Source organism: Rana temporaria, chromosome 3 (genome assembly GCF_905171775.1).
Source record: "Rana temporaria chromosome 3, aRanTem1.1, whole genome shotgun sequence".
Taxonomy (NCBI): domain Eukaryota; kingdom Metazoa; phylum Chordata; class Amphibia; order Anura; family Ranidae; genus Rana; species Rana temporaria.
Window position 1 is genome coordinate 464,652,988 of NC_053491.1, and position 12,532 is coordinate 464,665,519.

Here is a 12,532-nt window from a genome sequence, read left to right on the forward strand (position 1 = left end):
CTTAGGAGGCAAGTGCTTTGTGAATACAGCACTTGCCTCTCTAAATTGCGGCGACGTAGCGTAAATAACATACGCTACGCCCGCACAAACTTACGTCCCCCTACCTGAATCTAGCCCTATATATGTTTTTTTTTTTTAGCAGACACTCTAGGGAATGACATTGTGGTTATTGCAACTTTTTATCTCGCATGGTATTTGCGCAATAATTTTTCAAATGCCTTTTTTCTTTCTTTTTTTTTTAAACGGTTTCATGGATTTAAAAATAACAAAACAGTAAAGTTACCCCTATTTATTTGTATAACGTGAAAGATGAGGTTACGCCGAGTAAATAAATACCTAACCTGTCACGCTTTAAAATTGCGCACACTCATGGAATGGCGCCAAACTTCAGTACTTAAAAATCTCCATAGGCGACGCTTACATTTTTTTTACAGGTTACCAGTTTACAGTTACAGAGGAAGTCTAGTGCTAGAATTGTTGCTGGCGCTCTAACGCACGCGGTGTGTGGTTTGAACGGTGTTTACATATGTGGGTGGGACTTGCGTGTGTGTTCGTTTCTGAGTGCGAGCTACTAGGGACAGAGGCGTTTTAAATCATTTTTTTGTATTTTATTATTTTACTTAATTTTTTTTTTTTTTTGCACTTTAAAAAAAAAAATTTTGATCACTTTTATTCCTATTACAAGGAATGTAAACATCCCTTGTAATAGGAATGGTTTGTGACAGGTACTCTTTATGGAGAGATGCGGGGTCAATAAGACTCCCTCTCTCATTCAGGCTGGAAAGCATGAGATTGTGAATAAAAATTCACCGATCTCATGCCGACAGCCGCGATTGTGGCTTTGTTTACTTCCGGGGTACCCGGGCGTGACGTCATAACATCGCGCCCGGGCCTCCGATGGCCATAGAGATGACCATCTGGTCCCCAGTCATCTCTATGCTTTCCATCCGACGCTGGTGGGTCTTTTTACAGGTCTCCGATGGCATGGGAGAGCCCGGAGAAGCACCCGATGGTGGCAGGAGGGGGGGGAACGTCCCCTCCCGTCGCCTATAAGAACGATCAAGCGGCAGAACTGCCACGATGATCATTCTTATGGTCCATAGAATCGCCGGCAGAAAACAGTGATATCTGAATGATGCCTGTAGCTGCACCCATCATTCAGATATCCCCCCTTAGACAGGTGTCCCCAGAACAGTGCCTTGCAAAAGTATTTACCTCCCTTGGCATTTTTCGTGTTTTGTCGCCTCACAACCTGGAATTATCATGGATTGTTTGAGGATTTGCATCATTTAATTTACAGCACATGCCCACAACTTTAACTAGTTACCGACCGCCCACCGTCGTTATACGTCATCACTTTAAAGATAATAATCGCGGTAACGGCAGCAGCTGCTGCCACAATCGAGATATTCATCTCTTCAGTGGGCGGTCCGGTACACGATAACGGCGGTCTCCGCGGCGGATTCGCCGCGAGATCGCCGTTATCGGTGGCGGGAGAGGGGCCCCCCCCTCCCGCTCCCTCCGCCGCTTACCGTAGCCGTCGGTAGCGGCGGAGGCGATCGGGACCGTTCGGCTGGGGACGAGACTGAAGGAAAAATCTCCTTCGCCCGTCCCCATAGCTCTGCTGGGCGGAAGTGACGTCAAAACGTCAGTCCCGCCCAGCCTCTTAAAGCAACATTTTTTTTTTTTGTCATTTGAAAAAATGACATTTCCAAATTTTTTTTTTTTTTTTTGCATTTAAGCCTAAATATGGGATCTGAGGTCTTTTTGACCCCAGATCTCATATTTAAGAGGACCTGTCATGCTTTTTTCTATTACAAGGGATGTTTACATTCCTTGTAATAGGAATAAAAGTGATAATTTTTTTTTTTTATTTCAGTGTTAAAAATTGTAAAATAAATAAAAATAAATGCGAAAACCAAAAAAAATTTTTTTTAAAGCGCCCCGTCCCGACGAGCTCGCGCGTAGAAGCGAACGTATACGCGAGTAGCGCCCGCATATGAAAACAGTGTTCAAACCACACAAGTGAGGTATCGCCGCGATCGTTAGAGCGAGAGCAATCATTTTAGCCTTAGACCTACTCTGTAACTCAAAAAATGCAACCTGTAGAATTTTTTAAACGTCGCCTATCGAGATTTTTATGGGTAAAAGTTTGATGCCATGCCACGAGCGGGCGCAATTTTTAAGCGTGACATGTTGGGTATCATTTTACTCGGCGTAACATTATCTTTCACAATATATAAAAAAATTGGGCCAAATTTATTGTTGTCTTATTTTTAAATTTAAAAAAGTGAATTTTTTCCAAAAAAAGTGCGCTTGTAAGACCGCTGCGCAAATACGGTGTGACAAAAAGTATTGCAATGACTGCCATTTTATTCTCTAGGGTGTTAGAAAAAAATATATATAATGTTTTGGGGTTTTAAGTAATTTTCTAGCAAAAAAAAATGTTTTAGTCTCGTAAACACCAACTCTGAAAAACAGGCCCGGGGCTAAAGTGGTTAAAGATATGTTTTTTTTTATTATTGTGAAGCAAACAACAAGTAGGACAAAATAACAGAAAAAGTCAATGTGGAAGTCAAGAACGTTTTTTTTTTTTAATCTCAGGCTTTCCAGCCTAGAGGTGAGGTGTGAGGACTTATAGAACCCAGATCTCACTATAAAGAAGCCCTTTCATGACCTATTCCTATCGCAAGGGGTCTCATATTCCTTGTAATAGGAATGAAAGTGATCAGGAAAAAAAATGTAAAGGGTAAGGGTCAAAATATAAAAATAAAAGTAAAATAAACAATAATAATAATTCTCTGTAACTCTGAACAGGTAACCTGTAAAGAAAAAAAAATGTAAGCATCGCCTATGGAGATTTTTAAGTATCGAAGTTTGGCGCCATTCCACGAATGTGCGCAATTTTAAAGCGTAACATGTTAGGTATCTATTTACTCGACGTAACATCATCTTTCACAATATGCAAAAAAAAAATCGGGCTAACTTTAGTGTGTTTTTTTTTTTTTTTTTCATGAAACAGGTTTTTTACAAAAAAAAGTTTCATAATTTGCTGCCCATGTGACATATAAAGTTGCAACGACCATGATTTTATTCCCTAGGGTCTCTGCTAAAAAGCGTATATAATGTTTGGGGGTTCTGAGTAATTTTCTAGCAAACAAATGATGATTTTTACATGTAGGAGCAGAATCCCAGAATTGGCTTGGAAGGCAAGTGGGGAAAGCGCCTACCAAATCAATGTGTTTTTTTTAATGTATTTTTGATGCTTCTGTGATGCTTTTGCCCAAATGCCCTGTGTGTGTTGATTTTCTATTTGTCTTAAAGAGGCCCAGTAAGAACCCTGGATCAGTAGTACCCCTCACTCAGCAGATCCCCAGCTCATTAGTACCCCTGTTTGGCAAATCCCCTGTTTGTTAGTCAGGGCCAGGACAAGGGGTGAGCAGAAGGGGGGCTGCTCTAGGTGCAATGGTTTACTGTAGAGACTGGGGCGCCTTCCTTCTGTTACAAGGTTGACAGGAGTAGTGATAGCAACAGTGATTTGCACAAGCGGGTGACTGCTGGGCATAGGATCCCTAAGATTGCACATCATGAATGGGGTGTGTGCAGTATGGCATCTTTGCCCTGGGCGCTGGATGACCTTGTCCCAGTACTGTTATTAGTACTCTCTCAGCAGATCCCCAGCTTATTAGTACCCTTGTTCAGTAGATCCCCTGCTCAGAAATACCCCCAGCTCTGCTAATGCCCCATTCAGTAGTACTCCTAGCTTTGCTGATCCCCTGCTCAGTAGTAACCCCCAGCTCTGCTGATCCTCTGGTTTATTGATCCTCCACTCTCTCCAGACCCAACTCACCTCCCACTTAATTGCTCCCACGCTGAGACTGTTTATTTTTTCCTGCTTTGTTCCCCCAGCTCTGCTGATCCTCTGCTGCTCAGGCTTCTCTCTCCGGTCTCCGTGCACCTTCCACCACAGCATTCCTATGTTGCACACCACGTGTGCAGTCTGCTAGTTGCTCCACTCCATTACGATCCCCCCTCACCTTCCCGCTGCTCCACGCTGCACACCAGATGTGATGTATGCACCAGACACTCCCAGAATATATATATATACACATGAACCGGAAGTGACTGCTGATGACGTCTTTCCAGTTCACTTGTTGGTTTCCCAGTGTATCCTGGAATAACTCATACCAGTAATACCTCCAAAACAAAGTGAAGGTAATGCTTAATAAAAGCCTCTTTTAAAGCTTCAGGTTGTCAGGGCTGTGCTCAGTCCTTTTTTTCTCTGAGCTGGCCGCTCTGCTGTTGGCAAATTGCCAGCTCCTATCTCTCCACAGTGACTCAGCTGTTGATGATCCTGCTCGTCAGTCCTGCCTACTTAAGCCTTCCAGTTCAGTTGCCCTCTGCCTTCGCCTTGGTCAACATCACAGAGACTTTCTCCTGCATTCCTGTTATAGACTTTGCTCAGCTGACATCCCTGATCCTCCTTGCTGTTCTACTACGTTTACCTCTGGCTCTCTGACATTTGGCTTGGCTGACTATCCGATCCGGTTCCTGAACTCTTTTTATTATTATTATTAAACAAGTGTGATTTAACTGTACTTCTGTCTCAGTCTGATTCATGGTTTCTGACACAGGTGCTATAAGCGAGTGTTGTCATAGATGTTTTGGGGGCTTTGGAGATGATTTGAAGCACCAGGAAAGTGACACGGGGTATAATTTGTGAAGAGAAGGAAAGCAAATACAACATGTGAACAGGACTGTAAGGTAACCATTTGGTGACAGGGGCTTCAATTGGCATTCAGAGAGCTTTAAAATAGCATGTGCAATGCCACATTTTGGAGCAAGTGTAAATGAGTCAAGTATAAATGAGCCCTAAGGCCCCTTTCACACATGCGGACCGTATGCCCACTTTTTCATCCATCCGTTTGCGGATGAAAAAGGGACATACATTGGTCCCTATGAGATCGCGGATGTCAGCGGATGAACATCCGCTGACACCCGATCTCTTTTGCCTCCGCAAAGATCCAATTTTGCAGACGGAAGGAAACCCTATTTTTCCTTCCGTCTGCGGATCAGTGTGCGGAGACCGCCCTGTCATCCGCCAGCTCAGCGGAGCGATCCCCGCTAAGCATACGGAGGCAGATCATTACTGATCCGTCCCGTGTGAAAGGGGACTTTGGGCTAGATTCAGGTACAGTTACGCCGGCGTATCAGTAGTTACGCCGTCGTAACTCTGAATCTACGCCGTCGTAAATTTAAGCGTATTCTGGAAACCAGATACGCTTAAATTAGGCTAAGATACGAGCAGCGTAAGTCTCCTACGCCGTCGTATCTTAGGATGCATATTTACGCTGGCCGCTAGGTGGCGCTTCCGTTGAGTTTGGCGTAGAATATGCAAATGAGCTACATACGCCGATTCAGAAACGTACGTGCGCACGGCGCATTTTTTTTACGTAGTTTACGTAAGGCTTTTTCTGACGTAAAGTTAGTCGAACAAATAGCTGGCCTAGCCAATGTTAAGTATGGCCGTCGTTCCCGCGTCGAAATTTGAAAATTTTACGCTGTTTGCGTAAGTCGTCCGTGAATGGGGCTGGACGTAATTTACGTTCACGTCGAAACCAATACGTCCTTGCGGCATACTTTGGAGCAATACACACTGGGATATGTCCACGGACAGCGCATGCGCCGTTTGTGAAATACGTCAATCACGTCGGGTCACGAGTCATTTACATAAAACACGCCCCTCTGTTCCACATTTGAATTAGGCGCGCTTAGGCCGGCCCATTTACGCTACGCCGCCGTAACATAGGAGGCAAGTGCTTTGTGAATACAGCACTTGCCTCTCTGACTTACGGCGGCGTAGCGTATATGCGATACGCTACGCCGCATCAAAATTACGCCGACATACCTGAATCTAGCCCTAAGTCTTTTACTAAAGTCTGCTACATCATGTCTGATCCTCTTCCTCATGTCTGATCCTCTTACCGCAGCTTATGAACCATTACAATGGGAGATTGGAGCACTGGCCGTTTCCTCATCCTCCTCTTGGTCTCGGTATCCATGTTAGTTTGCACCATGTTGACCAGGTGAAGGGAATAACTAAACTGGCCAATTTTGCATAAGACCTCTTCATGATGCTCCCGGAGGCCTTCTTCTATGCATTTCACAAAGTCCTGCATGAAAACAGTGAACAAAAAAAACAAAAAAACGCTCAACCAAAACCCAGTAATGCTTTATGTTCACAATATTTAAATGAGTTTTTCATTCTTTTATTTGTTCAATATAATCCTTTAATAATATTTTTAACTTTAACAGTTGCATTTCTTATGTACTGATTTGCTGTACCAAAATCTAAGCATTAAACATTAGCTAGATGTCTGAAGACGGGCATTCAAGTTAGTTGTGATGCCCAAGGCCGGTAGCAGGGGCTTCTGATTAGTGCTGACATCATCGGGAGCCCATCCTACTGGCTCCCCATTGTTGAAAGTTGTCTGCAAGCTGTAGACAGGTTGGTCATGTTTCTAGGAGGGCTGATGGAGCATATTCTAGAACAATGCAACATTGTATATACACTATATTACCAAAAGTATTGGGACGCCTGCCTTTTCACGCACATGAACTTTAATGGCTTCCCAGTCTTAGTACATAGGGTTCAATATTGAGTTGGCCCCCCCTTGGCAGCTTTAACTGCTTCAACTTTTCTGGGAAGGCCGTCCACAAGGTTCTGCTTTGTGCACTGGCCAAAAACATTTGGTGGAGGGTGGATTATAGTGTGGGGTTGTTTTTCAGGGGTTGGGCTTGGCCCCTTAGTTCCAGTGAAGGGAATACATCAGCATACCAATACATTTTAAGACAATTTCATCCTCCCAACTTTGTGGGAACAGTTTTGGGATGGCCGCTTCCTGTTCCAACATGACTGCGTACCAGCGCACAAAGCAAGGTCCATAAAGACATGGATGAGCAAGTTTGGGGTGGAGAAACTTGACCAGCCCTTTACAGAGTCCTGACCTCAATACGATAGAACACCTTTGGAGCGGAGACTGTGAACCAGGCCTTCCCATCCAACATCAGTGCCTGACCTCACAAATGCTCTTCTGGAAGAATGGTCAAAGACTCCCATAGACACACTCCTAAACCTTGTGGACAGCCTTCCCAGAAGAGTTGAAGCTGTTATAGCTGCAAAGGGCCAACTCCATATTGATCCCTACGGACTAAGACTGGGATGCCATTAAAGTTCATGTGTGTGTAAAGGCAGGTGTCCCAATACTTCTGACACTGGCTACTAATCGTTAGTGGGGACCATCAGCTGTCTTTGAGAGGAAGGTCTCTGTGTTGGGTACGCACATTAAACCCATTCTCAGCACAGAAACATCAGCCACCCTGTGGCTTGTGGACATTAAAGCCTGCCATTTTCCTTTTGCACATATGTGTTACACAGGCAGCAACAGGGTAAACTTGTAAACTCATTAATAGAAGGTTTAGAAAAATCTTGGGCCTTTAATTGGGCCGTGATGCCAGAGGTCGGTAGCAGGGCCTTCTGATCATGCAAGACTGCATAGGTGTGCACAGCCTATTGCATTAGGGTGTGCACCCCAAAGCTCAAACACACATGTGTGTGTGTGCATGTGTATATATACTGACCCGGTAGGGGGCTTTTCTGAAACATCAGGGGTCCAAACAGGGAGAATCTGAGCCACACGGGGTGATTGGGGTGTGCCTAGGCACACCTGGCACACCCTGTGCGCACGCCTATGCAGGACTGTAATTTGCTGATGTCATTGGGAGCCTATTGCTACCGGCTTCCCATCATCAAAAGTTGACTTCTTGGTCCCAGTTCCTGGGATGATGATGGAGTGCATCCCTGAACAATACAGCGATGCATATGAAGCTGGGTAAAGCCCCGGCCTGGGAAGAGGGAGAGATAATGGCATGGGAGCATGTGATGGCTAACTGATCACCAATGGGGTGGGAGTTAACATTTTCACTGCTATGACCAACAATACAGGAGGGGGGATGGGTTAACACTTTTACTGCCATGGCCACCAATAAAGAGATGGGCACTGGGGTTAACACTTTCACTGCCATGGCCACCAATACGGGAAAGGGATGGATGGGGTTAACACTTTAATTGCCATGACCACCATAAATAGGGGGATGGGGAGTGCTAACGCTGTCACTGGCATTACCACCAACATGGGGGGGTTAACTTTCCCTGCCATGACCACCAAAGTATAGGTGGTAAAATATCACTGTCTTGACCACGAATGCAGGAAAGATGGGGGGGGGGGGGGCGAACACTTTCACTGTCATGACCACCAATACAGGGGGGGGGGTTAATATTTTGACTGCAATGACCACAAATATAGGGGGAATGGGAGGGTTAACTGCCATGACCACCAATGTGGGGGCTTAACTTTCACTGTCATTGACTATCAATGCAGGGCGAGTGTGGTTAAATTTCGCTGTCACTGACCACCAATGCAGGAGAGGAATGGGGGGGGGGGTGTACCTTTCACTGCCACTGATAACCGATGTGTGGTAATTTTATTAGTACTGACACTGGGGGTATTAATCCTGTATCCACTGACATCAGTGCTGGGGGTTATAATTACTGTATCCACTGACATCAGTGCTGGGGGGTATTATTGCTGTATCCACTGACATCAGTGCTGGGGGTTATAATTACTGTATCCACTGACATCAGTGCTGGGGGGTTATTATTACTGTATCCACTGACATCAGTGCTGGGGGGTTATTATTACTGTATCCACTGACATCAGTGCTGGGGGTTATTGTTACTGTATCCACTGACATCAGTGCTGGGGGTTATTGTTACTGTATCCACTGACATCAGTGCTGGGGGTTATTGTTACTGTATCCACTGACATCAGTGCTGGGGGTTATAATTACTGTATCCACTGACATCAGTGCTGGGGGGTTATTATTACTGTATCCACTGACATCAGTGCTGGGGGGTTATTATTACTGTATCCACTGACATCAGTGCTGGGGGTTATTATTACTGTATCCACTGACATCAGTGCTGGGGGTTATTGTTACTGTATCCACTGACATCAGTGCTGGGGGTTATTGTTACTGTATCCACTGACATCAGTGCTGGGGGTTATTATTACTGTATCCACTGACATCAGTGCTGGGGGTTATTGTTACTGTATCCACTGACATCAGTGCTGGGGGTTATTATTACTGTATCCACTGACATCAGTGCTGGGGGTTATTATTACTGTATCCACTGACATCAGTGCTGGGGGTTATTATTACTGTATCCACTGACATCAGTGCTGGGGGTTATTATTACTGTATCCACTGCCATCAGTGCTGGGGGTTATTGTTACTGTATCCACTGACATCAGTGCTGGGGGTTATTGTTACTGTATCCACTGACATCAGTGCTGGGGGTTATTATTACTGTATCCACTGACATCAGTGCTGGGGGGTTATTATTACTGTATCCACTGACATCAGTGATGGGGGTTATTATTGCTGTATCCACTGACATCAGTGATGGGGGGTTATTATTACTGTATCCACTGACATCAGTGCTGGGGGTTATTGTACTTCAAGTAATATTAAAGGCTTGTGTTTTTTTTTATAAAACAAACATGTTATACTCATGTGCTCTGTGTAATGGTTTTGCACAGAGCAGCCCCAATCCACCTTTTCTCGGTTCCCCCACAGGCGCTCCTGGCACCTCCTTCTCGACGAGTGGCCCTATAGCAAGCCACTTGCTACTGGGCACTCATGTGCGCTCACTCCCGAACGGGCTCTGGGTGTCCATAAGACACACAGAGAGCGGCTCCTCCCCGCCTCGCTCAGCCCACACTCCCTTCTCACTGGCCGCGATTGACAGTAGTGGAAGCAAATGACACCCACTGCTGTGTATCAGCCAATTAGGAGGGAGAGACCCGGGAGAGCCACTGCTCTTGTGCACATTGCTGGATAGAGATAGGTCTTGGGTAAGTATTGGGGGGGTCTGGGGTTGACACTGCACACAAAGTACATAGAATGCATGTAGGTAAAAAACATTCAGGGCCAGATTCTCTTAATTTTGCGTAACTTTGTGCGTGCGTAACGCAACATATTTACGAAATGCCTCCGCAACTTAGACGGGCAAGTGCTGTATTCTCAAACACTTGCTCCGTAAGTTGCGGCGGCGTAGCGTAAATAGGCTGGAGCAAGCCCGCCTAATTCAAATTTGGAACAGGGGGGCGTGTTTTATGTAAATGTTCTGTGACCCGACGTGATTGACGTTTTTCACGAACGGCGCATTGCTCCTAATACGCCGCAAGGACGTATTGGTTTTGACGTGAACGTAAATTACGTCCAGCCCCATTCACGGACGAGTTACGCAAACGATGTAAAATTTTCAAATTTTGTCGCGGGAATGACGGCCATACTTAACATTGGTACGCCGCACTTACGCCACCATATAGCAGGGCTAACTTTACGCCGGGAAAAACCTAACGTAAACGGCGTATCTGTACTGCGTCGGCCGGGCGTACGTTCGTGAATTTGCGTATCTAGCTGATTTACATATTTTGACGCGTAAATCAGCATACACGCCCCTAGCGGCCAGCGTAAATATGCAGTTACGATCCGACGGCGTAAGAGACTTATGCCGGTCGGATGTAATAGAAATCTATGCGTAACTAAGTCTAAGAATCAGGCGCATAGATACGACCGGCCAGACGCAGAGATACGACGGCGTATCTGGAGATACGCCGTTGTATCTCTTTTGAGAATCTGGCCCTTTGCCTTGAGACCCCATACACTCTATTAGATTTTCTGCAGATTTTTGTCTTCAGATTTACCGAAACCATGTAGTGCAAGGGCCTGCTTGATTGCATACAAATTGAAACTCTTTAGGCCCATACACACGATCGGATATTCCGACAACAATTGTGTGATGGACGGGTTTTGTCGGATAATCCGACCGTCTGTATGCTCCATCGGACAATTGTTGACGGAATTTCCGACAACAAATGTTTTATAGCATGCTCTCAAATTTTCCAACAACAAATGTGTTCTGTCGGATTATCCTATCGTGTGTACACAAGTCCATCGGACTAAAATCCAAAGTACAAACACGCATGCTCCGAACCAATGCTAACCATCAGACAACATTAGCATAAGTTGCCCAAAGGGTGGCGCTAGAGAGTTGAAAAAACACGTTGTTTTGTGAATGTTGGCTGAAAATGGTCTGCCCTCTGTATGCAGAACAAGTTCATGGTCAACGCCCTTCGGACAAAAATCCATGGATTTGTCCGATGGAAATCCGATCGTGTGTACGAGGTTTGACCTCATATTATATGGTTTTGGTAAATCTGAAGACAAAAATCTGCAGAAAATCTAATGGTGTGTATGCAGTCTTGCAACCATTTTCAACTTCTTTAGGCCCCTTTCACACTGAGGCGTATTTCAGGCGTGCTAAAAATAGCGCATAAATAACGCCTGAAATAATCCTGCCCCAGCATTCTCAATGTGAAAGCCCGAGGGCCTTCACACCGAGGCGATGCGTTGGCGGGAGGAAAAAAAAATCTCCTGCAAGCAGCATCTTTGGAGCGGTAAAGGAGCGGTGTGTATACCGCTCCTTTCCATTGAAATCAATGAGAAACTGCGTTAATACCTCTGCAGAGGCGCATTGCCGGCGGTATTAACCCTTTTTCGGCCGATAGCGGGGGTTAAAACCGCACCACTAGCGGGCGAATATCGCGGTAAATACGACAATATAGTGGCGCTAAAAATCGTGGCGCTCTACCGCCACCGCACCTCCCATGCCCAGTGTGAAAGGGGCCTAAGTGTGCATTGTGATACACTGCAGCGGGTCAACATTTTTGGGGACGTTAATGTACTAAAATGTGCTATTATTGCGTGGCCCTCTAGAAGTGTTGGGGGGCGCACGTGATGCTCTCTGTAATTTTTCAGTTGACCGCCATTGCTCTAGCACAGTGGTTCTCAACCTGGGGGTAGGGACCCCCTAGGGGGTCGAATGATGATTTGCCAGGGATCACCGAATCATGGGCTGGTCATGAAGCCCCTATCGCTCTCCCAGTCTTTTTGCAGCCACCCAGCAAGGGCTATCCCTGGAGCTTGTGGCCGCCCAGCTGGGCTATTCCTGGAGCCCGCAGCTGCCCACTCAGCCTCTTGGCAGGCGCCCATTCAGTTCATGACATGGATGGGGAGCAGAGACTAGAGGTCCGCTGACTGGTGAGGAATGGAAAGTGGGAGGGACTGGAGGAGACCCTATCTCCTAATTTCGGCATAGGTGTCACCACAAAGTCGGAGACACAGTGAAGCCAGAGACACAGCGAGCAACACTACCTGTGATTATAATTGCCATTAAAAGGACTCCGGTAGCGCTAAATGTCTGTGGGTTGGGGCCGCAAATTACTTGCCTTGGGTGCTGACAACCCACGCTACGAAAATAATTTTAATGTTAGGGGTCCCCACAACTTGGGAAATTTTATCAAGGGGTCATGGCACTAGAAAGGTTGAGAACCACTGCATCTAC

The 12,532-nt window shown here is 45.8% G+C and overlaps 1 protein-coding gene across 1 annotated transcript in view; it reads right to left on the bottom strand.

Annotated features, from left to right (window-relative positions):
• Positions 1 to 12,532, bottom strand: part of LOC120933559 (protein mono-ADP-ribosyltransferase TIPARP-like) — a 33,131-nt gene that overhangs the window by 4,366 nt on the left and 16,233 nt on the right. Inside the window, exon 4 of the mRNA XM_040346814.1 lies at positions 5,986 to 6,173. Coding sequence (XP_040202748.1) covers positions 5,986 to 6,173 — 188 coding nt within the window. The remainder of the gene's footprint in view (positions 1 to 5,985; positions 6,174 to 12,532) is intronic.